The sequence below is a fragment of the Balaenoptera acutorostrata genome, chromosome 15 (genome assembly GCF_949987535.1).
Source record: "Balaenoptera acutorostrata chromosome 15, mBalAcu1.1, whole genome shotgun sequence".
Classification (NCBI taxonomy): Eukaryota; Metazoa; Chordata; class Mammalia; order Artiodactyla; family Balaenopteridae; genus Balaenoptera; species Balaenoptera acutorostrata.
Window position 1 is genome coordinate 16,876,502 of NC_080078.1, and position 24,167 is coordinate 16,900,668.

The following is a 24,167-nucleotide window of genomic DNA, read 5'->3' on the forward strand; positions in this document are numbered from 1 at the left end:
GTGGCTCTGGTTGGCCTTACTTTCCTGCTGTAACCCCATCCCTATGCCCATCCCATCCCTCCATTCCTGAAAAACCTCACCAGCTCTCCAGGGGCAGCTGTGGCCACATCAAGCCCAAGGCCAAAGGGTCACTGGACCTTCTCCAGGGGCCAGAAAACACCAGCATTCCAGATGTTGGGAAGCCCCTCCTGGGGTACCAGGTCCCTGAGGCTGTGAAGGGCTTGGGGAACCAACAGAGGAAGTGTGGAATCTTCTATAATGCCTCTGACATTGGGATGATATTAGGGAGAGGGAGAGGTTTGTTAAATTGCCCAGGGCCCTGAAACCCTGAGCACTTCTCATCTATGCATCTTAAAGGAGAACAGAGCAGGAACCCCCAGCAATGGTCAATGAATGCGTGGGTCGGGTGGGTAGTGGCCGTACCCCTAGGGGGTCCACCAAGGATTACAAAGAAGACCTGTGAGGCCCACCCTGGAAGGGACTTTAAGAACTGAACTTTCAGGCTTCCCTGGTGGCACAGTGGTTGAGAGTCTGCCTGCCAATGCAGGGGACGCGGGTTTGAGCCCTGGTCTGGGAAGATCCCATGTGCCGCGGAGCAACTAGGCCCGTGAGCCACAACTACTGAGCCTGTGCGTCTGGAGCTTGTGCTCCACAAGAGCGGCCGCGACAGTGAGAGGCCCGCGCACCACGATGAAGAGTGGCCCCCACTCGCCGCAACTAGAGAAAGCCCTCGCACAGAAACGAAGACCCAACACAGCCAAAAAAAAAAAAAAGTACTGAACTTTCACTTTATAAGTGGGGACACAAAGGCCTCTGTGTGGAGAGGGACTTGCCCAAAGTAAAACAATGGAGAGTGGAGGGCAGGGAGAAGCCAGGCCCTAGACCCGGCCTCTGCACACCTCCCACCCTCCTACACACAACACACACTGACACTGAAGCTGGGCCTGACTCATAATTTAATAGATGGGCAGGTCCGGGTCCCTTATTTCTGCTGCTCACGGGTCCACTGCTCTGGAGTCAGGGTTTTCTGCTCAAAGGCATGGATGTGCAGGAGCTCTTCTGCTAGGCAAGTGTTCACAAGCCTGAGAGAGAGATGGGGTTAGAAAACGACAGGCTGGGGCCTGGGTCGCAGACCCCGAAGCTAGGGTGAGCCGGGAGACTGGAGGTGTCCCCCAGGTCGTAGTCCCCGGAACCTAGCAACAAGTGAGGTAGAGGGCTAAAGTCTCAACATTTGAAGCAGAGGCCATGAAGGCGGGATCGCTGGGGTCGTGGTCTGCGGTGCTGGGCCGCGTTGGTGGGGGTGAGTTAGGTTTCGGGGAGCGGCCGGGGATGTGGTCCTGGAGCTGGGGCCGCGCTGAGTGAGGCGTTCCTGGGATCTCACCGGTGTCTCTGAAGCAGCGGCTTCCCCTCGAACTTGGCCGACACCACGAGGACTCGGAAGCTGGACGCGCAACGGTTGGGAGTCGTGTCCTCCACTTCCTATGGGGCAGAATGGGGTGCATGGTACCAAGCCCGCTCCTCAGGAGCCCTGTTCCCCTCGCTGGGCGAGTGTCCAAGCCGCTCAACTCACCACGTGTTCCGCCTCCAGGTCCCGCTGCAGCTTCTCCCGGAGGTACTCCGCGCTGAGTTCCATTGTGGCAGCCCAACGGGGGCGACAGCTCAGCGGGGACAGAACCCCGGCTCGGACCCCTGCCACACTGCTTCCGCCCTTACTAGCGCCACTTCCGTTGAGGACTCTACTTCCGCCCTTACTAAGGCGTCAGTAAACACAGTACTTCCGCCCTCTTGCAAGCCCAGTTTTCCAACAGTCTACGGTTTCTGCACCTACCATCAGTCAGCCAATCAGAGTCTGCATAAGGCCCCTGCGGACGCTAATTGGTACCCGCCGCCTGCACAGCAGCCCGGGTTCTGTGCCCCGGTTTGGACACCCTAGCTCCAGCTAGGAGAGGGTGCGCGAGCCTGCATTGCTGTGGCCTCTAGGGTACCTCGGGATTGCCCCCAAGCGCTTTTTCCGAGACAAGCATCTTGCGGCCCTGGCAACCCAGCTCTCCCCGGGGTCACAGGCCAGAGCAATCAACCCCCAAGTTCCGATGGGCCCCACAGGGGGCGCGGCGAGGCCCGGGCGCTTCTTCGGCGTCTACCTGCTCTACTGCCTGAACCCTCGGCACCGGGGCCGCGTCTACGTGGGGTTCACGGTCAACCCTGCTCGTCGGGTGCAGCAGCACAACGGGGGCCGCAAAAAAGGCGGGGCCTGGCGGACCAGTGGACGCGGGCCCTGGTAAGAGACGACGGGTCACTGTCAGGAGGAGGGCTTCTAGGAGAAGGCCGGAGCCGGCGGAGGGGAGGCCCGCTGAGAGGGGCGGGGCCGGCGTGGGGGCTGAAAAACAGGGCTGCGGGCGGGGTCCTAGTGACGAGGGCGGGACTATCGCGGGGGAGAAGGGGTAGTGGGGAGGCGGAGCCCTGTGAGTCTGGGCTGTGGGTCTCAGAGGAGGGGGTTGGGTGGGAAGGGGACTGATGATCTAGGTTTGGTCCACCGACCAGGGGCTTGGTGAACAAGGCTGGGTTGGAATAGAGAAAGCCTGGAAGGGAGAGGAACTGAGGAGGGCTGTTAAATACCTGTGACTGGAGGCGGGGCCTGAGGTTAGCAGGTGCGAGGGGACATACCCCCATGAAGGGGGCAGAGCCTCGTGGGCTAGGCTTGAAGCCGGGTGTGACTCCCCTCTCAGGTAGGACCGGAGGCGCATCATGGCGAGGGCATTCGGTTTGACACGGGGAGGGGCGAGGGGCTCACAGGTCGCGCCCTTCATTCTCTTCCCCAGGGAGATGGTGCTCATCGTACACGGCTTCCCCTCCGCAGTGGCCGCCCTTCGGGTAAGAAAAGAGATGGGGGTGCCGGGAGGACGGGGGATAGGGCTTAGGGCCTTCCCCGGGCAGCCCTGAAGCTCAGTACTCCCCGCCTGCAGTTCGAGTGGGCCTGGCAGCACCCGCAGGCCTCGCGGCGCTTGGCGCACGTGGGTCCGCGCCTACGCGGTGAGGCCGCCTTCGCCTTCCACCTGCGCGTGCTGGCGCACATGCTGAGCGCGCCGCCCTGGGCGCGCCTCCCGCTCACCTTGCGCTGGCTGCGCGCCGACTTCCGCCAGGATCTCTGCCCGCCACCGCCGCCTCACGTGCCGCTGGCCTTCGGGCCTCCGCCGCCCCGGGCCTCGGCCCCGAGGCGCCGCGCGGCTGACACCGAGTCCGAGCTGGAGCACGACGCCGAGACCCGCTGCACCCTGTGCGCGCGCGTGCTCCAGGTAAGACTCTCCACCTGGTCTCCCGGTCAGGGCGGTCTAGGGTTCAGAGGACTCAAGATCAAGCTGTTTCTTGAGGGACTGGGCAGCCCATTGACACCCTTTGGCCAGTCTGCCCCCGTCTCTAAAACGGGGATCATAGTGCTTGCGGCCATTTCTCGACGCCAATATCCTCTTTTCAGGGCCTTTGCCCTTTCCCTTTGACTGGAAGGTTCTTCCCTAGACCTTACGTCTTGATAAAATGCCACCTTTCCTCCGTGAGGTCTTCCTTGGCTCTCCATCTGAAATTGCCACTCTTGTACACTTCCCTGGTTTCCTTTAACACTTATCATTGTCTGACATACTGTATATTTTATTTACCTTATTATCAGTTTCTACTCCCCCCCCCCCAATTCTAAACTGTTGGGGCATTTAGTTCCTTTTCACTACTGTAGAACAGGGTCTAGTGCAGAGCAGGTGGCCAATAAATATTTAGTAAATTAATTGAGATGATGAGTCTGGCTTCTACTGAGCCCTCAGTAAATGTAAGTTGAGCTCTTGCCATTCAGAGATTAAGTGACCTGCCTGAGATTGCTCAGCCTTTAAGGAACTCTAGGTCTGGCTGCCCTGCCATGGTGTTATATAATCGCTGCTAACACTCAGAGAAAACTGGCCAGCTTAGTCCCTGTGGGCCAGTATTTTAACGTCTCCGTGCCTCAGTTTCTTCATCTATAAAATACAAATAATAGTATCAGTAGTGCATGTCTCACAAGGTGGTTTTATGTGAAGTCTTGGAACAGTGTGTGGTCCGTAGAAATTCTTCACCATCGTTAGCTATGTCATTACTCCCCATTTTCTCTCTTACCTGCCTGCCACCTCTGACAGGATGAAGACCCCCTGTGTTGCCCCCACCCTGGCTGCTCCCTGAGGGCCCATGTGATCTGCCTGGCAGAGGAGTTCCTGCAGGAGGAGCCAGGGCAGCTTCTGCCCCTAGAGGGCCAATGCCCTGGGTGAGTCCAGCACCCCTACTCCAGCCTGGTTTAGCTCTGGGAAGACGGTGGCCGGTTGTCCAAGTCCAGGCCTGGGGTAGTCCTCATCTTAGCACCCAGGTCCTGGCCTGGAGGAGGCCTGTGATCCTGACTCTGTCTCCTACCAACCGCACCCCTGGTAGCTGTAAGAACTCACTGCTGTGGGGAGACCTGATCTGGCTGTGCCGGATGGGCACCGAGGAGGAAGAGGAGGACTCGGAATTAGAAGAGGTGAGAGGTGGCTTGGGCCCCAGCCTCACTACCCCACCCCATCTCCTGGGCTGCCTTTCACCAACCCTCTTGTCGCCACAGGAACACTGGACCGACATGCTGGAGATCTGATCCTCAGCGTCCCCAGCCTCTGCCCACTCCTTTTCTGTGCCACGCCCTGTGGGTCTGGGCAGTTTTTACTTGAGTACAATAAAAAGTCTGAGTTAAGGTACCTTCTGGTGTTTGCTGGGGGGTGGGAGAGTGGGGTAGGAGGCAGAGGCCCTGCCAGTCACTGGGGCCTGAGGAGGACAGAGTGTGGAACGGCCACAGGCCCCAGCACGGACCAGCCTCTGAAGTCACATGGTCCTTTGAGGGCTTGGGAGACTCACACCCTGCACACAGAGCCCACCCACCTCCGGTGCCCAGCTTGACGCTGGACTTTAATCCAGATAGTAAGGACAAAGGCCGAGGAGGAGAGGGGGGATGCTGTCCCCCCATGGGGTCCTGTGGCTCTCTAAGCCCCAACTCCTTCTCATCTCTGTCTGCAGAGCCTTGTTCAAACCCACAGAAAGAAAAACACCTTCTGGGGGCTGTTGTTTTATCAACCATGAGTGAGGCGCCGTGCTGTCCCACGGGAGCTGCCTTCCCACGGGAGCCATGGAGCTGGGGCTCACTCCCAGGGTTATTCGACTTAAGCATTCTGGCTCTTTCCTATCCTTTGCTGCCTCAAAAAGAGCCGGCCCTGCTCGGCTCTGCCCCAAACCCCATGACCCGGCCCACGCACATCCCTCTGGACTGGCCTCGTGGTCAGAGCCAGAAGTTCCTGGAACAATGTTTGGGCTGCTGGGGGCCTGTGGGCTGCCTTCCACCTGAACCCTTGGCCTCTTCAAGACTGGTCGGGAGCCAGCAGGAGGGTGAGTATCCCACGTTTCCCCTCCACTTCTCTGCCCTTTCTAGACTGGGTCCATTAGGTAAAGCTGTCTTTTGGCCCCCTTTTCAGGGGTGGAGTTTAGAGGGCAGGTCAGGAGCCAGGATTACAGCTCAAAACACCAAAAAACAAAAAAGAAAACTATTGCACCCTTGTGTCTAGTTTCAGTCTTCTATTTTCTACACACTAAACCCACATCTTAGGTTTTCAGGCCGGTCTAAGCTTGATTCCAGCTGGGCACTGAGCAGGGTAGCACAGAGGGGCCCTCCCATCCTGAACTTCACCCTTTCCTTCCTGGACGACAGCCAAGTCCCAGTGCTGGCTCCAGATCCCTCCCACTTTGGACCTACAAGACCTTCAGCTCAGAGAGCAGTTCTGCACTCACCATACCACACCCGTTCTAAGCCACAGCACGCAGCCGTCACAAGGCCAAGATCCAGAGAAGTCAGGTGAGAGCGAGGTTGTGGGCTGGCTGGGCTGGATCTCCCTCAGCTTGCGCTGCTGGCTCTTATCCTGTCGCTTGATCTTTCTGGTCCAGCTTCTCACATCCTGCCCTTTCCCCATGGATTGCCCATCTCAGTCTACAGCCTGGCCTGAATAATCCCCCTCCTCCTCCTCCCCCTCCCACTTCACTGCTCCCTCTCCTCCCCCTCCTCCAGTGAGTCATCAGTTTTGCCCATTCACATACCAGACTCTGGCTCCCCAAACAGTTGCTCAATTGGCTGTGTTTTTCTCCAAGCTGGGGAGGGTAGCTGGGCAAGCGGGGTCTCAGGCCTAACTGGCCTTCGGGAGTTTTCCATATGTGAGGGGCCAGGAGGGGAGCTCAAGGAGGGGACATCAGGGAGGAGCCCACCAGGATTAGGCCTGGAGGCAAAGCAGGAAGAGAAAGCAAGTCGGGGGCTGGCAGGAAGTTCAGACAGGCAGGACCTAGAGTAGGTTTTCTCAAGTGCACAATGGAATCCCCTGGAGAGCTTCCAAAAAACTGCTATCTGGGTCCCATCCCCAGAGAGTGTTTTAATTGGTTTGGGATTTTAAAAGCTCTGCAGGCAAATAAAAATGAGCCTGGGTGTGACCCACTGCGTGAGCACTGGATCTGGCTTTGAATCCCAGCCCCACCACTCACTAGTTCTGTGAGCGTGGGCAAGTGGCTCCCTCAGCCTCAGTTTCCTTACCTTAAAGGAAGAATTCAACAGCTGGCACCATTGTGATACTGTTAAGGGAAGGAAGCTACACTCTCGCCCCTGACGTGGCAGCATGGAGCTGGTCCAGGACACCTCCCGCCCGCCACTGGAGTACATGAAGGGGATCCCTCTCATCAAGTACTTTGCAGAGGGACTGGGGCCGCTGCAGAGCTTCCAAGCCTGGCCCACTGACCTGCTCATCAGCACCTACCCCAAATCTGGTAGGTGATGAGGGCACCAATGCCTCTCCTGGGCTGCAGTCCCCACCTTGGGCTGGGAGGGGCGTGCCCTCAGCCCTGCTCATCTCCCGTTTCCCTTTCTCTCCAGGCACCACCTGGGTAAGCGAGATCCTGGACCTGATCTACCAGGGTGGCGACCTGGAGAAGTGTCAAAGAGCCCCCATCTTCGTCCGGGTGCCCTTCCTTGAGTTCAGGGTCCCTGGGGTTCCCACAGGTGTGTGGCGGGGTGCTGGGGGCAAGCAGAGCGGAGGGAGGTAGGGCTCGGGCTCCAGCTCAGCCGACTTTTCCCTACCTACGGCTTAGGTGCTGAGCTTCTGGAAGATACACCAGCCCCACGGCTGATCAAGACACACTTGCCCCTGGCTCTGCTTCCCCCAACCCTGCTGGATCAGAAGGTCAAGGTGAATGGGAGAGGAAGCCAGGGAAGGAGGCTGCTGGGGCCATCCCAACTTTGGCCCTACCTTCTGGGAAGGTCTTAACTTCCTCCAGCCTGGTCTCATCTTAAGGGAGGTGGGGGGCATCTGCCTGATGCTCTAGTGGGGTCAGGTAATCTGGTGAAAAGGAGACTCCTCTGTGTAGGCTGCGGCTCACAGGCCCATGGAAGAGGGGCTGGTGGGAATCCAGCGTGCCTTGTTCCAAATTCAGGCAGAGCGGCATTGAGGGGATTAGATTAGTATAAAATACGGTTTCAGGGACCAGCCCAGAGTTCGGCATCAGAGCAGGGTTCAAGCCCTAACTGAGTCTCACCCACACCATGGGACTGCAAGCGAGTCAGCCTCTAGACCTGTTTCTCCCTCGGCCAAACTGAGAGAACCTCCCTGGCAAGGATGCTGTGAAGGGTGGGACACCTAGTGCCCGGTGTGCTGTGTGGTCATGGTGCTGGGGTGGGGGTGTCATCTGCCCCTCCAGGTGGTCTACGTTGCCCGCAATGCAAAGGATGTGGCCGTCTCCTATTACCACTTCTACCGCATGGCCAAGGTGCACCCTGACCCTGGCACCTGGGACAGCTTCCTGGAGAAGTTCATGGCTGGGGAAGGTGGGGCTGACTCTGGAGGAAGGAAAGGGGTGGGGTGGAGCTGAGGGGCACCAGCTACAACTTATGCCAACCTCTGTGTCCATGCCCCCTGCCTTTTTCCCCAGTGTCCTACGGGTCCTGGTACCAGCACGTGCAGGAGTGGTGGGAGCTGAGTCACACCCACCCTGTTCTCTACCTTTTCTATGAGGACATAAAGCAGGTGAGACCACCTGCTTCTGCCTCCCTCCATGTCACACGCAGAGAGGCAGGAACCTCACAGAGACCTGCCAAGGCCCTCTCAGCCCCCCTCCCCTATGACAGCCCACAGCTCAGTCCCCCTGGATCCCCTCCGCAGGACTGAGCAGCAGTGCCCCCTTGCAGCAGCGCCCTGTACAGCTCATCTCCTAGCACTCGAGTCAGCAACACGTGCACTCATCCATCAGCTAGTTACTGCTGTTGCTTCTCCTGGGGCCACGGTTATGAAAGAGGACTGTCCCTCCTCTCATGCAACAGGAACCAGACATCTGTAATAAAGGACCACAGGGCAGAAGGCAATCAAACCTGCCCTAGGGAAAGATGACCAGAGAGTCAAGGAACAGGGTCTGAGGTCTCTAAGCAGAAGTGGCCAGATCCCCACAGGGTTAGAAAGGGGCCTCCCTTCTGTTTGCTCAGCAAGCAATCCAAACCTCCACTGAGGAGCCCTCTGCTGCTCCAGAACCCCAAAAGGGAGATTCAGAAGATCCTGGAGTTTGTGGGGCGCTCTCTGCCAGAGGAGACTGTGGATCACATCGTCCAGCACACGTCTTTCAAGGAGATGAGGAAGAACCCCATGACCAACTACAGCACCATACCCATCAAAGTCATGGACCACAGCATCTCTGCCTTCATGAGGAAAGGTGAGAGCCGCCCCAGGGAGCGGGAGCGGGCGTGGGCATCTGGGGAGAGAGTGGGGGAGCAGCAGCTAGAGCCGCCCTTCAGCCACTCAGGGCCTCCCCTGCGGCGGGGACCTCCCTCCTTACGTCTCTCCCAGGCGTCACTGGGGACTGGAAATCCACCTTCACTGTGGCCCAGAATGAGCGCTTTGAAGCCGACTATGCCGCGAAGATGGCAGGCTGCAACCTCCACTTCCGCTGGGAGCTGAGTGGTGCTCATCAGGATGAGCGTGAAACAAGCCTCAACAATAAAATCTGATGTGTGTTAAACAGAGCCTCTGCTGGAAGCAAAGAGCATACCTGAGCTAAAAGGGTAAATGCCCATTGGGACCAAATGAGGCCATCTTCCCTGGTGGCCTCCAGGTCGCCCTAGTGGGGAGGGAAAGAAGGGTCTGGAAAAGTAAAACCCACGAGACATGGACAAGGAGGGGGAATATTTATTTGATCACAAAATCTTGTGTTGCATCCCCCTTCGAGGGTGTCAGGAGACTGTGAGTCTGCTAGGCCGCTTCACTTTTTCTTGGGCTCCTTACAAGCCACCACGTACCGCTGGGCCACATTGAGGGGAGGGGAGTAACCATCTGCATACGAGGTGTCTTCAAACAGGACCGAATAGTCATCCTGGGGCTGCAGTAGGGGGCAGACAGGAGTCACTGGTCAGAGACCTCCAGGCGAGGCCCCCCCAAACCTAGATAGACAGGAACCTCTGGCTCGTGGGCCCCCAGCCTCTCCTGTCCTCGTAGTCACTCAGGAAGTCTAGATGTTTGAACCTAGTCCCTGTTACGACAGAGCTCTTTCCTCAGCAACAAAGGGCCAAGGGTAAGGGATGAAGAGCAGGGAGAAGGGAGACTTGCCACCTATGTGGATGGGCCATAACTGGAGGGTCTGGTACCAGGGAGCCTGTGTTAAAGGGATCAAGGACAACCTAGAGGGGGACTTCCCTGGTGGTAGAGTGGTTAGGAATCCGCCTGCCGGTGCAGGGGACACAGGTTCGATCCCTGGTTCCAGAAGATCCCACATGCCTCGGAGCAAGCAAGCCCATGCGCCACAACTACTGAAGCCCACGTGCCTAGAGCCCGTGCTCTGCAACAAGAGAAGCCACTGCAATGAGAAGCCCATGCACTGCAACGAAGAGTAGCCCCCGCTTGCTGCAAATAGAGAAAGCCCAAGCGCAGCGACGAAGACTCAACGCAGCCAAAAAAAAAAAAAAAAAAAGACAGCCTAGAGGGCAGCAGGCAGGTATCCTGGAGGAAGAGGGGAGGAGAACAGCCTTTAAACTACCATCAGGTGATGGGTGACCAGGGTGTCAGCAATGTCAGGAGCTTGAGAGAAAGCAGCTCAGCCAAGGAAAGGGCAGTGGTGCAGGAGTCAGGGGTTCCAAAACAGGCCCTGGGCATTGAACTTCCCATCTCGGTGCAAAAGCGAGGTTAGACTAAAGTATGCTTTGGGTCCATTCCGCTCAGGGCTTGCTAAGGCTCTGAAGCTTGGAAAGAGGAGGGTTGGCTGGTGCTGCCCTAGAGGGCAGGGCTGTAGGGCAGACTAAGCAGAAGACAAAGGCCAACTTGCAGGACCCTCCTAGCTCAGAGAGGCTGTAAGATGAGGAAAAGGGGACGGAAAGTGGGAAGATGTTCCATGACCCAGCTGGTCCTTGTTATCGGGCCAGTGTCTCTCCCGTGGAGGCTGGCTTACCCGTTGCGGGGGCGTGTGGATCAGAGCACGGTAGAAGCAGGTGGTCTGGGGATACAGGGCCAGCACGAGCTGCTCCTTCTGGAATAAGGCTTCGGGGTCTGTCTCCGGGTTGGCCTTCCACTGGGGCAGTGGGATGATCCGCCGGCGGCTCAGGGTGTGTCTCCTGGCGGGGGCGAGGGGGAGGTAAGGTCAACCCATGGCCAGGTGGGGGCCCCATCCCAGCAGCTTAGCTGGCCCCAGGCTTCCATGGCCCCCTCCCCATGAGCACACTCACTCTTTGCCTTCTTCGTCAATGTCATCTACCTCATACCTGCAGGTAAACAAAAGGAAAGCGGTGGATGCAGGGAGGTGCATAGTCCAAGTCAGGGAGCCCCGAGGAAGCGGGGGAGGAGGGCGGGGAAGGGAAGTAGCCCCAGGAGCCCACTGCTTCACACACCATCCCCACCGGCACCCAGGGGAAGCGGCTTTTCTCCCATCTTGCAGACGGGTGAGAGTCGCAGCCCAAGTGGGTGTGGTGACGGGAGAACAGCCCACAGGGCTGGGCGTCCACTCACTTGTTGGTGGCATGGCTATAACTGACCACCTCGGCCAGGATCCACTGCTCATCCCCATCCACGGCCTTCACCCGGGCAGCCACCTTGTCTCCAGGTTTGGCCACGTAGTCCCCAGAAGCTGGAATGGCCCCACAGAGGGGCGGGGGCCTGAGGATGGAGTACAGTGTCACTTCCAGTCCCTTCCTTGCCAGCACCCCCAGCCCTGGGCCCGCCCTCACTTGTCACCGGGCTTCCCGATCCACAGGGGCAGGGTCATGGCTGACTGCTGCAGCAGGGTCATCAGCACGCCCCTGCGCATGGTCTTCCGAGGGGGCTCCGAGTCATTGTACAGGCCCGCGATCTTGGCCGCTGTGGGAAAGAAGTGAGCCCTTGAAACACCAGGGACAGGGTGCCCGCCCCCAGGCCCACCCTAGCCTGCCTGCATCGGGCTGTCAGAGCTCAGCCTGCAGCCCCACCGCCCAAGTTAGCACCAAGGGCCCAGGTGCCATCCTGCCCCTTCCACCAGATGCCCACAGTCAGACTGCCCTGACCGCCCAGATGGTGAGACACCAGGAGGGTGGATACCCTAGGGAGAGGGAACTAGAAAGGGCAAAAGCTGGGATTCTGGGGTTCTGGTCATGTTCTATTTCTTGATCTGGGTGCTGGTTACATCGGTTTTGTTCCATTAGTGAAAGTTTCGGTGAGCTGTATGTTCACTTACGTGTACTCTTCTATGAACATATGTTGTAATTCAACAAAAAGTTTAAAAAACAAACTCTCAAATGTGGACAGACCCCTGACCTCCTCAGGCATGGTTCAACACACCCAGCCACTTCATACAAACCCAGCTGGCAGTGTGACAGCATTTTTGATGGGTGAGGAGTTGCACACGGGGGGTTCACTGGGGCAAGAGAGGTGGGAAAGCCACAGCAGCCTGAGGGATCTGGAAGCCAGCGCCTCATGTAGGTAAACTCCATGTGGAAGGCTGGCTTCAAGACACCCAGGGTGCAGCTCTGGTTCTCCCCACAGCAAGAAATGGGAGTGGGTGGCAGTAGGAAGGAGGGAGGTGACTGACCCAGGCAGTAGAGGGAGCAGGGGAATCAGCGTGGTCTGCAGGGAGCTCTGGGGATGATCCCCATTCCCTTCCCAACCCCAGGCTGCCCAGGCGCTTCTCTGTCAGAAGCCCCCGGAACAATCCCACCGGACTGAGGTCACAGGCTCCCCTACAGGGAGACCTGACTGCTGCTCTCAGGAACCCTCACTCCGCCTGGTCCAGGAATGCCGGCCTGGTCGTCTCTAACTCACCAATCCGCCTCTCTTCCAACAGAGACTTGATTTCCGCAATCTTATCTAGGGCTTTCCGGAGGATGCTGAGGGCAGGGAGAAGGGAAAGAAGAGGTCTGGATGAAGCACAAAGCGCAGACTTCCTTTTCTCATTACGGCAGGCTGGCTAGCTCAGACCAACCCTGATGCTGGAAACTATAAACCCTAGGCACGTGTTTTTTAATCTTAAAAGCATAAAAGAACTGATGAGACAAGAGGAAGTGGCAGGCCAAAAAACCTAAGAGGGTCCTGGAGAGGTAAGCAAAGCAGAGAGCTGCCTTGGCCGGAGTGAATCTGACAAATCCTGAAGAAGTGTTGCTGGGTGCCAGCAGACTCTAACAACCTCTTGCGATTCAGAGGACAGAAGTTAAAACTTGGGGTCTGCCCTAGTGGCACCTGTAAAAGAGACATTCCAGAGGACTGTGGGGAGTTGTCTCGGCTCAGAGCAGGGCTGGGGGTGGAGGGAACTCATCCCTGAAAGACTGCAGCCCCAGGAAACCTCTGGAGTTCGATTACAGGGGTTCCAGGGTGGCTGGGACCCAAGCAACCTGGCAGAAGTGCACACAAATCCTTGCGGGAAGAAGGCTTCTTTATCCTAGACCTTCGGGAACCTACCCCAAAGAATATCTCAACAGCAATAAGCAGCATAGAAGCCACTTCAGGTCATTTATTCTCCAGCACATTCCTCTAGCAAACCTTTAGTAAATGCCCAGGTGTTTCTGAAGGCCTTGATTCAGACCCATGAGAACACAGCACAATAGTGTCACAGGGGGTGTCCCAGAGGGTGTGACTCTTGTGGACCCATCAGGCAAAGAAAGGCCAGAAGATCGGGCAAGGGGCAGCCTTGGCAGAGGGAACTGGGCAAACCAAAGCAGGGAGGGATGAACACCATGCCGACAGGCTTGGAGCACTGAAGCTCAGCGTGGCTGGTGTCGGACGCCAGGACAGCTCAGCGGGAGCCACCTCGGGCTTGTGAGTGAGCACTGGGACACGGGGCAATCAGGCTTCCAGGAAAGCAGAGGAGGAGTAAAAGCCAGCAGGCCAAAGGGAACTTGCAAAGTCTGATCATTGCTGCCGGGCCTGTTTGGAGGACATCCTTTTACGTAGTATGTCCTAAGCTGTATTCTGTGAGATATTAATGGAGTGGTTCTCAACCCTAGCTGGACATCAGAACACCCTGGGGAGCTTTTTAAAAAGAATCCCAATTGCTTTAAGTAAGAATCATCAACAGATGCCAAAACTAGTGGGTCTGATGTGAAACAGGATATGTACATAGTCTCCAAGTATCTCTCACAAGATACTTATTAATCACACAGTGGAAAACAGCAATAACTTGACACAGGAGAAACCTGGAAGAGCCCACCTTAACCAGTGGGAGTCTTTTGCCTTCTAATATGATGACGGAGGACAACATCACTTCCATGCTATTACTTCCAAAAGCGTAAAACCTGAATCTAATCATGAGGAAACATCAGACAAACCCAACTGAGGGACATTCTGCACTGGCCTATGATCTTCAAAATGTCAAGGTCAGGAAAAGCAAAGACAGCCTGGGAACTGTTCCAGATTGAAAGACCAGAGAGACAGGAAAACTAAACACAGTGCTGATCTGCACTATAAAAATGTTCTTTTGCTGTAAAGGTCATCACTGGACAGTGATGAGATCTGAATAAGATCTGTAGATCAGTTAATAGTTTTATATCTGTTATTTCCTGATTTTGAGAAATGTACCGTGGTTGTTTAAGAACATCCTTGTTTTTAGGCAATGCTGACTGATGTATTTAGAGGTCAAGAGGTATCATGCATCATGTCTGCAACATAAATGATTCAGAAAAAAAAGATTCTAAATACATATATATAGAGAGAGTGATAAAGCAAATGTGGTAAAAATACATTTCTATAAGTCTGAAATTATGTAGAAAGTTAACACCAATGCATGAACTCCACCCCAGTTAAAGCAGAACCTCTGGGCGCAGCCAGACTTGAGAACCAGTGTGTAAATGTATTCCACTGTCAAGTAAGTTTGTGAAATACTGAGTTAAAGAAATTGCTGTTGCAGAACTTGGCAGAGCCTTCAATACTCTAATACTTCAATACTTTAATACTGCAGTACTTTAATACTTCAGTACTTTAATTTGCACTGTGAATCTCTAAGGAGAGGAATGTAATATTCCGTTTCCTAAAGTTACTGAAGTTCCACTGCAGAGATCTGAGGAAACAATGTTTTAAGATCATTTACTATTTAAAGAGCAGTTTTCTGGAGCTGAAACTTCTCCATCTCGGAACCATAGAGGCTTCAGGTCAACCAGGATGACCACCCAGCAAAGCGTGGGTCCCTACCTTCTGGCAGGCAGCCTGCCAGCCCATCAGCAACCGTCAGGGATGGTGCCATCCCAAGAGCCCCACTTCACCTGGGACAGCAGAGGAAACGCCTCTTGCCGGCTGACCTTCCTTTGCAGGGTCCTCAGCCAAGAACCCTGAGCCCTAACCTCCCTCCCCCCACAAACCCGGCACCCCTCCCCAACCATTCGTAAGGGGCTAAATGGTGTGGGCTCTTTAAAGTAATCCAATACTGCTGCATACCAATACACAGTAATTATTTGATTAGGGTGAAAAATAATTCCTTGTGGGCCTTCTCTCCTGTGCCCTCACAGAGCCGCACCTGGAGAAGTGCCTTCTGAACCAATGTTGGAAAATATCTTGTTCCCACCCAGAATGGCTACCCGTCTCCACTGGAACACGGAAAGTGACATCTTTGATCTGTTTCCCTTTGACTCCTGCTGCTAAAAGAGATGATTGTTAAATGAAGACACGGGTTCCTTTCTGTTTTCTGCAAAAGCAGGAGGAGGAAAACCAGCCAGGACTGGATAGAAGGAACAGCAAAGCATCACAGGCTTGGGCTAGCTCATGAAGCAGGCTCTTGGCGCCTCTTCAGTTTCCCAAGAGGTTTAATGCAAATATTTAGAAGATGAGCTGATAGGTGCTGCAGCACCTGGGTCAGTGCCACAGGCACACACAGTACCATGTTTTCCCCACCCAGACACGGAGCTCCCTGCGGGTAGGGGTGGCATCTTATCTGTCTCACCCACTCTCCTGTTCCCAGCATGGTATCTGGAGGTGAGGACACCTTATTTGTTGTTTAGTGAATGAACGTATGAAGGTCTAAGAGTCTGAAAAAGTGAAATGACAGCAGGACTGCAAGGGACCTGCACTTATGAAACAAGCTTTAAGTGTTAAACTCTGGTTAAGTCCATGCCAGAGAAGAGCTCACACCAGCTGGTTGCAGAAGCAGCCGCCTCACTCTGCCGGCAGTTAAGCTGGGAAGGGAAAGTATGCCTTTTACTTCCAAATGAGTGTTGAGTCACTCTGACTTATACAAGCCAAACTCCAGGCCCACTAATGGGAAAGGGCCCAACTATGGCTACCCGATGAATCTGCAAATCAGGGAGAAGATGGGGGTGGGGAAGGCTGGGCTGGAAAGCCAAGCAAGCAACACCTCCAACCAGAATTCACCGTGTCCCCTCCCCGCCAGTCGGCCCCACCCTTTTGTTCTCTTCCCACCCTGGCAAAGGGAGCCCCATCAGACCCCTCTGTTCAAGCTAAAAACCTTGGAAATCTTCTCTCCCAACTCGTCCTCCAGTTTGATCTCAGAACTCACCCTTGTTTCTCTAACCCCACTGCCATTGTCTCAGCTCAACTCCGTCACTATCTCTTGCCTGGTCTCCAAACTAGCCTTGAATCTCACCTAGTCTACTCTCTGTGCGGCAGCCAGGGGTTTCTCTCCTGCTCTTACATCGTCTTTGGCTCGCTATGGCCTCCAAGATAACGTCCAGGTATTGGAGGTCTTCCACATCCTGCCCTCCCCTCCCCCAGCCATGCAAGGACTAGTTCTCATTCCCCAAATGCGCTCCTCCATGGCCCTGGCACACTCTGTCCTCCGCTTGGGCTCTCTGACTTGTCTGCCTACCCATCCCCAGCTCAAGTTTCTCCTCCTCCCTGAGAGGGTCTCAGATCCCCAGGCACAGTGAACACCATCTCGGCCGGCCCACCAACTACACTGTCCTGTAACTTTTTAAGGGTGTCTCTCCTTTCTGGACTGCTTGCCCTTGAAGGCAGGATCCTCACTATCCTTGTGTCTCTCTATGGAGACTGCCCAACACCAGGCATAACCATGGGTTATGGTCAAAAGAGCTTGAAAAATACTGGTATTAGGCACTTGATGTGCATTCTCCCATTTTACGCTGACAATTCTACAGGTAGTTATTATCCCTACTTTAATGAGGGAGCAACTGAGTCTCAGCTGAAATGACTGCCCAAGGTCAAGTGACTAGAAAAAGGCATCACTGGGATTTGATCCACACCCTTCTGCCATCTATAAAACAGCAGGGCCAGGGAAGAGAGGCCAGAGTGGGCTCTAGGGAAAGTGGGCCCTAAAGGAGAAGCTGGGGAGTCAGAATCTGCTTATCCGTGGGAGGAGAGGCAGGCTGGGGCTACGGTCCACACGCTCCTACAGCCCAGCACCTGGATGAGGAGGGGAGGCGATGGCAGGGCAGTGGGACGGTACTCACTTGCACTCAGCCTCTGCATCGGCCTTGGCGGTTGTATAGAGGCCACGCAGCTTTGTCCGGTAATAGGGAGAGACTGCAGAATAAACAAAGGGAGGAAGATGCATGGGTGAGGGGCAGCGGGCAGCAACGTGGCACTGCTTCCAGTCCGCCGGAATCAGACTCTGGGAGGCACCGAGGGGCCGTGGGCTGAGGTATGAGCTTTACTGGCTCAGAAGTGCCCCCAAGGCCGATACCTCCATGTTCACATTTTCATATGGTACAGATGCCATCACAACATCTAGGAGAGGACTCTCTAACCTCTGCCAGGGTGTGACGCACACAAACAGAAAACAATTCTCCAAGCTCCTCAGAGTTGGAAAGCACCAGCCCGGGAGCCTGACCTCAGGGCATGTGCAGGGCACACGAGTAGGGAAGCTCTAGAAAATGCCGGCTAACTGGGGGGTCCTGTGCGCTGTAAGGGGGTTCCCGAGACGCAGCGTCATTTCCTGACTTCCCAGTCCTCAGAGTTGGGGGATTTTAAGGTTCCTTAGTGGCTAGGCAGTCTGTCATCTGTCTCCTGGGTCATCTTAGGTCACCCAGCCTAAGGGAAAACTGTTCCTCAGGCCTAGGGAGCAAGCAGTTCATTTTGGATTAGGCAGATACATGCAAAAGTCCCTTTCAAAAACGATGACCGCCATGTTCCCAGTCTTGGCCCACTCCTTTCTCTCCTGAGCCCAGCTACTCACTCTTGTTCTCTGTCTGCATCCGCTCGTGGGTCTTCTGGATGTTCACTAAGTTGTGTTCGCTCCTCGAACGCTCTTCCTGCAAGGACGAGGTCAACAGGACGTGAGGGGAGGCCCTTTATCCTGCTGTGGCAACTACCCTGCAGCCCAGGCCAGAGGCCCCATAAATATGACCCTCATTTTGTAAATCCAACTTCCAAATCCGTAAGTTTAAAAGGATTTTTCCCCCTGACTAATGCAAAAGCAATACAAAAGGCATTAAAGTTAACTTACAAGTTATACATTTAATGACTCTCCTTTATCAAAAAGACAAACTGATCCACAGATTCAATGCAACCCCCATCAAAATTCCAGCTGACTTCCCTGCAGAAATTGACAAGCTGATCCTCAAGTTTATATGGAAATTCAAGTGACCCAGAATAGCCAAAACAATCTTAAAAAAAAAAAACAAAACAAAACATTGCAGGACTCACGTTTCCCAATTTCAAAATTTCCTACAAAGCTGCAGTAGCCAAATGGTGTGATACTGCCATATAGGTCAATGGAACAGAATTGAGAGTCTAGAAATTAACACATGTATCTATGATCAATTCATCTGGGGAGTGGGGTGGGTAAGGATGCTGATACAATTCTTCCCCACATCAGCGGTCCTGGGACCAGAGCTGCAAATGAAGATGCCGGAAGCAGGGATGATTCCTAAGGAGAAATTGTAACTACACCTTTTAACCTTTATGTCAGAATTTCTAAGTGCCTGAGGGGGTAGGTACTTTCACCCCATCTGGCAAAATGGAGTTAACAGTGAACGAAGCTATAATGCCTAGTGGTAAAAACAGCCCACTAGTTCCACACCTAAGTAACCCTACCTTACATGAATGGGAATGGATGGGTGCTGGGGTGGGGATAGGGGGAGAGTCGGGGGAAGGTGAGGCACTTGCTAGACTAGCGTTGTTGCTGGCAATCAGGACCAGCACGGTGGCTGAGCCTAACGTCCTTCAAAGAGTAGAAAAATCTGGGTAAAAATCAATGACAAATGGAGAGAAGGAGAAAGAGTAGCCAAGGGTAAAAGAATGAATAAATGGGTTATGCAATGATGGAAATTCAGTATTACATTAATACCTGAGAGAGGCTCAGAGCAAGAGAATAACATTGACTCTTTTTTTTTTTTTTTTTTTTTTTTAATTTATTTATTTATTTATTTTTGGCTGTGCTGGGTCTTCGGTTCGTGCGAGGGCTTTCTCTAGTTGCGGCAAGTGGGGGCCACTGTTCATCGCGGTGCGGGGACCGCTCTTCATCGCGGTGCGCGGGCCTTTCACTATCGCGGCCCCTCCCGTTGCGGGGCACAGGCTCCAGACGCGCAGGCTCAGCAGCTGTGGCTCACGGGCCCAGCCGCTCCGTGGCATGTGGGATCTTCCCAGACCAGGGCTCGAACCCGTGTCTCCTGCATTAGCAGGCAGATTCTCAACCACTGCGCCACCAGGGAAGCCCACATTGACTCTTAACTTAAGTCATACCAGATGCCCTGAAGGGTGACGCCGTGTGTTTGCCAAGACCACCTCTGCTTTTAGAACCCGACAAAGTCAAATGGAAGCCTGAAAACCCTCTGAGAGACATTTTGGTTATACAGTATGATGATAAACTGGACAAACTGTTGATGACTGACTGGAATTCTAGTAATGTGCCAGTATCTTTTTTTTCTTTATCTTCAAAATTTTATTAATAAACTATTTTTAGAGCAGTTTTAGGTTTACAGAAAAATCACGCAGGTGGAAGACAGAGTTCCCATATACCTGCTTTCCCCTGCACGGCTTCATCTATTGTTAACATCTTGCATTAGTGTGGAACATTTCTTACAATTACTGAACCAATATTGATAATTATTATTAACTAAAGTCCATAGATTACATTAAGATTCACTTTTTGTGTTTTACATTCTATGGGTTTTGACAAATGCAAAATGTAATGTATCCACCATTATGGTATCATACAGAAGAGTTTCACCTCCCTTAAAAATCCCCTGTGCTCCCCCTATTCATCCCTCCCTCCCTCTAAGCCCTGCACAATCACTGATCTTTTTATTTTCTCTATAGATTTGCCTTTTCCATATTGTCATATAGTTGGAATCATACAGTATAGAAAACCTTTCAGACTGGGTTTTCACTTAGCAATATGTGTGCCAGAATCTTCTGACTCTTATTTTTCAGGTCACATTCCACTACAAAGGATACCATTTGGAAAGGAATCTCTGGGAACTGCTCCCATTGGGTTGTATGGCGGCTCCCAGCAGACTGATCATTGTGTAACTACAAGCCTGGATGATGGGATGCTCAGAAAGGTCCCTGGTTATAATGGACATGATATGCCACAGCATGCTCGCACAAATACATATCACCCATGTCTTTGTGAATGAAAAGCAAGTAAAAACAATAGGGAAAAGTGGGTTTCTGACAGGATTAGAGCAGTAGGCACATGGTAGGTCCAAATTCCCCTGGGGAACAGCCCCATCCCCCGCTCCCCTAGACGAGGAAGGTTTTGAGAGGCCTAAGAGGCCATATGATATACTTAGGCTAAATTACATCTAGGTGCAACTACCACTCATCTAACCCTAGTATGGGGCACCCAACATTTTTGGGTACAAAATATGTATCCTAACTGCAGTACCCAGGCCATTAGTACACAATGGCAACAAAATGCATGGTGGAGTAAGCAACATTGGCCCATAGACAGAAAAAGGCTTTAGGGGACATAGGTACTATTGTGTTCATTGTGGGGCAAGCTGAACTCATTTTCAATGAGAAGCAGCAATCAGGGGGAAAAGATGGTTGATTAGAATAAACAAACAGAAGTGAGTTCTCTCCTAGGAGGAAGGCAAGGGATGGGAGTCAGCCTGGAAAGATGATGAGGCTTTGGTGAAGTGGTTCAGGCCAACCCAACAGGTAATGTGGATAGCTCTAGGACCCACCTGTTGTTGGGAAAGGGCTTGCACCTTGACCCACCAGGGTTTCTTGACTATTTTATTTACTTATTTTTTTTTTAAAAGAATTATTTATTTATTTATTTTTGGCTGTGTTGGGTCTTCGTTTCTGTGCTAAGGCTTTCTCTAGTTGCGGCAAGCGGGAGCCACTCTTCATCGCGGTGCGCGGGCCTCTCACTATTGCGGCCTCTCTTGTTGAGGAGCACAGGCTCCAGATGCGCAGGCTCAGTAGTTGTGGCTCACGGGCCTAGTTGCTCCGCGGCATGTGGGATCTTCCCAGACCAGGGCTCGAACCCCTGTCCCCTGCATTGGCAGGCAGATTCTCAACCACTGCGCCACCAGGGAAGCCCTTCTTGACTATTTTAAAATGGATAATACTTTAATAAGTAGCCATGAGCAGCGGCCCTCCATCGAGCTGCTGAGCCCCAAGAGGCACACTTATGGGAATTTTGTGGACCTCTAAACCTATGGAAGCCCTCAAGGGGCACATGCAATTTACATCAATGCACCATGACTACCCTTGACCCAAGAATAGATCAAAATAAGACATATCCTGAAGTCCAGTTAGCAGAGGTAGGACTTTTACTCTGAACACCACCTGTGTCCTCCCCATAGGAGGGAGGTGGACTCTGCTGTACAACAGTATGCAGTGGAAACCAGTCTCAGTATGAGCCTGAGCTGAGACAGAGTGACTGGCTTCATCCCCAGCTGACTTGGAACCCAGAAATAACTGAATCATGGCCAACTGTAATAAAGCCTGTCTGTAATAAAATCTGGTAAATGGGCAGGGCCAATTCTGTTGCAAAGGCCTAACAAATAGCTCTGTAATTCTTACTGATTTGTTCCATAATGAAACCAAATTTTACCATGACCATACTTCAATATGGTGTAACACACTGGCACTGTTGTTAAGATTCAACTACCTTATGTAAGTCAGTCATAGGATAATACTGATATTGATGACCAAATGTATTGGGAGATTGATTCAAAGTCTTCTGGGAATGTAATGCTGATGGAAAGTGACTGACCTGAGGAAGAACTGGATTTAACTCACCATCAGCTAATTTCTATGCTAAACAGTTTCACACAAATTTATCATAAGGTACGGATGGTGGTAGATGAAGGAGGAAAACAGGTAATCAAATTAGTACAAAAATATGAAAGCGTATGTAATGGCTCCATAGGACAGATTGGTTGTTTCTTTAAGTCTATCCCTACCCTATAAGGATTCCCGCAAATGTTAGGCATATTTATCCTGATACTATTGCTGTATCTTTTATATAAATGCTATACTAAAGGTAAATGCTCAAATGACTGTTTTGCTGTAACAGAGCCTAGGCCAAGGGCCAGGGGGGTGGCAGGTGCAGTTAAAGATCAATTCAGCAGGCCTGGGTTTTCAAACACTACACATTCCAAAAAAGGGTTGGCTCTTGACCAGCTCTTAGTAGATAACCTCTAAACACGCTTGGACTATCTTGCCCGATAAGAGTGTCTCTGTTTACCTGAGGTGGAGGCACAAGGAGAATGACTGCTATTGGGTACAGGGCATTTTTGTCAGGTGATGAAAATGTTCTGAAATTGATCATGGTGATGGTTGCACAACTCTGAATATTGATTCAAATTGGATTGTACACCTTAAATGGGTGAATTGTATGGTATGTGAATTATACCTCTCAATATAGCTGTTACTAAACAAAACGAATCATGAAACCCTGCACATGACAGAAAATCCAACAGGAATGGGAGTCATACCCTACGTTCTCCTTCTCCTCCCACCTTCATTCCATCACCGTGGTTCCTGCATGTCCAATCTCTTTGAACACAACCACCCCCGCCCCCTCCACAGCTCAGCATCACAGCCCACGTTCCCCTCTAGGAGTGGAGGGCTGTGGACTTTTACCTGGGTTTGCTTGATCAGCTGATGGAGCTCTGTGAGCAGTTCTGCAATGCGGGAATCAGCAGACACGAGGGCCATGGTGTGGTATACGGGGGCGCCTGGGGTGGAGGGGGAGCAGAAGAGAGCCTTGTTAGTGGCTGTTGTGGGTTAAACCATTCTCCTGAAAGACATGCTGAAGTCCTAACCTCTGGTACCTCTTACTTGGAAACAGAGTCTTTGCAGATGTAATTAAGATATATGTTAAGATGAAGTCACACTGGAGTAGGGTGGGCCTTAATCCAACATGACTGGTGTCCTCATAAGAGAAGAAACAGAGACACACATACAGAGAATGCCAGGTGGAGAGAGAGACACACACAGAGGGAAGACAGCCATGTGGCAGACGCAGAGAGAGAGTGCAGTTATGCAGCTGCAAGCCAAGGAATAGCAAGGATTGCTGGCAACCACTAGAAGCTGGGAGAGAGGCACGGAACATACTCTCCTTCTGGGCACCCAAGAAGGAACCCACCCTTGATTCTGGAACTAATACAACCCCTTGATTTTGGAATTCTAGCCTTCAGAACTGTGAGAATACATTTCTTTTAAGTCACCCAGTTTATGGTCGTTTGTTATGGCAGCCCTAGGAAACTGATACAGTGGCAAGTTGTCTTGGATTTCCTCCCTAATCCAATGATGCTCGTATTCGATATGTTCAACCAAGTCAGGTGTACTTATTAAGTATCTTCAAAAGCAGTATGCCCTAGCCCCAGCTCTGCTCCTACTATCCTGACAAATGATTCAAACATTCTGGTTTCCCTTTTTTTTTTATGTGTAAAATGAGGATTCAAATAAGATTTTATATGAAGACACTTTCTAAGTCATAAAGCATTGTTACTTTTTTTACTGTAGAGGGAAGAGAAATTAACTACTAAAAATATCTGACTTAAGGTAAGATCAATGTATTCTGATGAAAATAAAATGCAACAGCAGGTAATTAGAAAAAGAATAAGAGACAATAAAAGGTAATTTTAAAAATAAGCTATTGTATAGCCAACACATGGAAACAACCTAAATGTCCACTGACAGATGAATGGATAAACAAGATGTGGTACATACATACAATGGAATACTACTCAGCCATAAAAAAGAACGAAATAATACCATTTGCAGCAACATGAATGCAACTGGAGATTATCCTACTAAGTGAAGTAAGTCAGAAAGAGAAAGACAAATATATGATATCACTTATATGTGGAATTTAAAATATGACACAAATGAACCTATCTATGAAACAGAAACAGACTCATGGACCTAAAGAACAGACTGGTGGTTGCCAAGGGAACCTATCTATGAAACAGAAACAGACTCATGGGCATAGAGAACAGACTGGTGGTTACCAAGGAAACCTATCTATGAAACAGAAACAGACTCATGGACATAGAGAAGACTGGTGGTTGCCAAGGGGGAGGGAGTTGGGGGAGGGATGGAGTAGGAGGTTGGGGTTAGCAGATGTAAGCTTTTATATACAGGATGGATGAACAACAAGGTCCTGCTGTATAGCACAGGGAACTATATTCAATATCCTACGATAAACCATAATGGAAAAGAATATTAAAAAAAGAATGTATATATATGCGTAACCGAATCACTTTGCTGTACAGCAGTAATTAACACAACATTGTA

The 24,167-nt window shown here is 52.2% G+C and overlaps 4 protein-coding genes across 8 annotated transcripts in view; 2 read left to right on the forward strand and 2 right to left on the reverse strand.

Annotated features, from left to right (window-relative positions):
* Positions 1 to 939: 939 nt before the first annotated feature.
* On the reverse strand, positions 940 to 1,823 carry BOLA2B (bolA family member 2B). Of its 2 annotated transcripts, none has more exons than XM_007198393.3 (3): positions 1,571 to 1,823; positions 1,382 to 1,479; positions 940 to 1,082 (listed from the first exon to the last, which is right to left on the reverse strand). In XM_007198393.3, the coding sequence occupies exons 1-3, from the start codon at positions 1,631 to 1,633 to the stop codon at positions 983 to 985; spliced, it is 261 nt and encodes an 86-aa protein (XP_007198455.3). In that variant the 5' UTR covers positions 1,634 to 1,823; the 3' UTR covers positions 940 to 982. The 2 variants fall into 2 exon arrangements, with proteins under 2 accessions (XP_007198455.3, XP_057384722.1); XM_057528739.1 differs by having other exon boundaries at positions 1,032 to 1,082; positions 1,382 to 1,441; positions 1,571 to 1,633.
* Positions 1,824 to 2,090: 267 nt separating this feature from the next.
* SLX1A (SLX1 homolog A, structure-specific endonuclease subunit) lies at positions 2,091 to 4,739 on the forward strand. The gene is made up of 6 exons (XM_057528738.1): positions 2,091 to 2,278; positions 2,820 to 2,871; positions 2,964 to 3,293; positions 4,155 to 4,279; positions 4,441 to 4,528; positions 4,610 to 4,739. The coding sequence occupies exons 1-6, from the start codon at positions 2,091 to 2,093 to the stop codon at positions 4,637 to 4,639; spliced, it is 813 nt and encodes a 270-aa protein (XP_057384721.1). The 3' UTR covers positions 4,640 to 4,739.
* A 33-nt stretch (positions 4,740 to 4,772) lies between these two features.
* Positions 4,773 to 9,077, forward strand: LOC103002038 (sulfotransferase 1A1). Of its 2 annotated transcripts, none has more exons than XM_028167490.2 (9): positions 4,773 to 5,421; positions 5,741 to 5,884; positions 6,615 to 6,837; positions 6,944 to 7,069; positions 7,159 to 7,256; positions 7,765 to 7,891; positions 7,996 to 8,090; positions 8,543 to 8,766; positions 8,901 to 9,077. In XM_028167490.2, exons 3-9 carry the CDS (start codon positions 6,690 to 6,692, stop codon positions 8,944 to 8,946), a joined length of 864 nt encoding a protein of 287 aa, XP_028023291.2. In that variant the 5' UTR covers positions 4,773 to 5,421; positions 5,741 to 5,884; positions 6,615 to 6,689; the 3' UTR covers positions 8,947 to 9,077. The 2 variants fall into 2 exon arrangements, with proteins under 2 accessions (XP_028023291.2, XP_007186422.2); XM_007186360.2 differs by having other exon boundaries at positions 4,778 to 5,421; positions 8,586 to 8,766.
* Positions 9,078 to 9,223: 146 nt separating this feature from the next.
* Positions 9,224 to 24,167, reverse strand: part of SGF29 (SAGA complex associated factor 29) — a 28,637-nt gene continuing 13,693 nt past the window's right edge. For all 3 annotated transcript variants that reach the window (XM_057528735.1, XM_057528737.1, XM_057528736.1), the window contains 9 exons: positions 22,509 to 22,603; positions 17,641 to 17,716; positions 16,916 to 16,988; positions 12,330 to 12,394; positions 11,264 to 11,393; positions 11,046 to 11,192; positions 10,766 to 10,801; positions 10,492 to 10,654; positions 9,224 to 9,429 (listed from right to left, as the gene is read on the reverse strand). In XM_057528735.1, coding sequence (XP_057384718.1) covers positions 9,313 to 9,429; positions 10,492 to 10,654; positions 10,766 to 10,801; positions 11,046 to 11,192; positions 11,264 to 11,393; positions 12,330 to 12,394; positions 16,916 to 16,988; positions 17,641 to 17,716; positions 22,509 to 22,583 — 882 coding nt within the window. In that variant the 5' untranslated portion in view covers positions 22,584 to 22,603 and the 3' untranslated portion in view covers positions 9,224 to 9,312. The remainder of the gene's footprint in view (positions 9,430 to 10,491; positions 10,655 to 10,765; positions 10,802 to 11,045; positions 11,193 to 11,263; positions 11,394 to 12,329; positions 12,395 to 16,915; positions 16,989 to 17,640; positions 17,717 to 22,508; positions 22,604 to 24,167) is intronic.

Excerpts from the sequence above, each read along its gene's own strand:
- BOLA2B (XM_007198393.3), bottom strand. The coding sequence starts at position 1,633 with ATGGAACTCAGCGCGGAGTACCTCCGGGAGAAGCTGCAGCGGGACCTG. Across the intron at positions 1,480-1,570 it reads ACCTGGAGGCGGAACACGTG|GAAGTGGAGGACACGACTCC; the intron begins GTGAGTTGAGCG and ends TCTGCCCCATAG. Across the intron at positions 1,083-1,381 it reads CCGCTGCTTCAGAGACACCG|GCTTGTGAACACTTGCCTAG; the intron begins GTGAGATCCCAG and ends TCTCTCTCTCAG.
- SLX1A (XM_057528738.1), top strand. The coding sequence starts at position 2,091 with ATGGGCCCCACAGGGGGCGCGGCGAGGCCCGGGCGCTTCTTCGGCGTC. Across the intron at positions 3,294-4,154 it reads TGTGCGCGCGCGTGCTCCAG|GATGAAGACCCCCTGTGTTG; the intron begins GTAAGACTCTCC and ends CACCTCTGACAG. Across the intron at positions 4,280-4,440 it reads CTAGAGGGCCAATGCCCTGG|CTGTAAGAACTCACTGCTGT; the intron begins GTGAGTCCAGCA and ends CACCCCTGGTAG.
- LOC103002038 (XM_007186360.2), top strand. The coding sequence starts at position 6,690 with ATGGAGCTGGTCCAGGACACCTCCCGCCCGCCACTGGAGTACATGAAG. Across the intron at positions 7,070-7,158 it reads GGTCCCTGGGGTTCCCACAG|GTGCTGAGCTTCTGGAAGAT; the intron begins GTGTGTGGCGGG and ends CCTACGGCTTAG. Across the intron at positions 7,257-7,764 it reads TGCTGGATCAGAAGGTCAAG|GTGGTCTACGTTGCCCGCAA; the intron begins GTGAATGGGAGA and ends CTGCCCCTCCAG.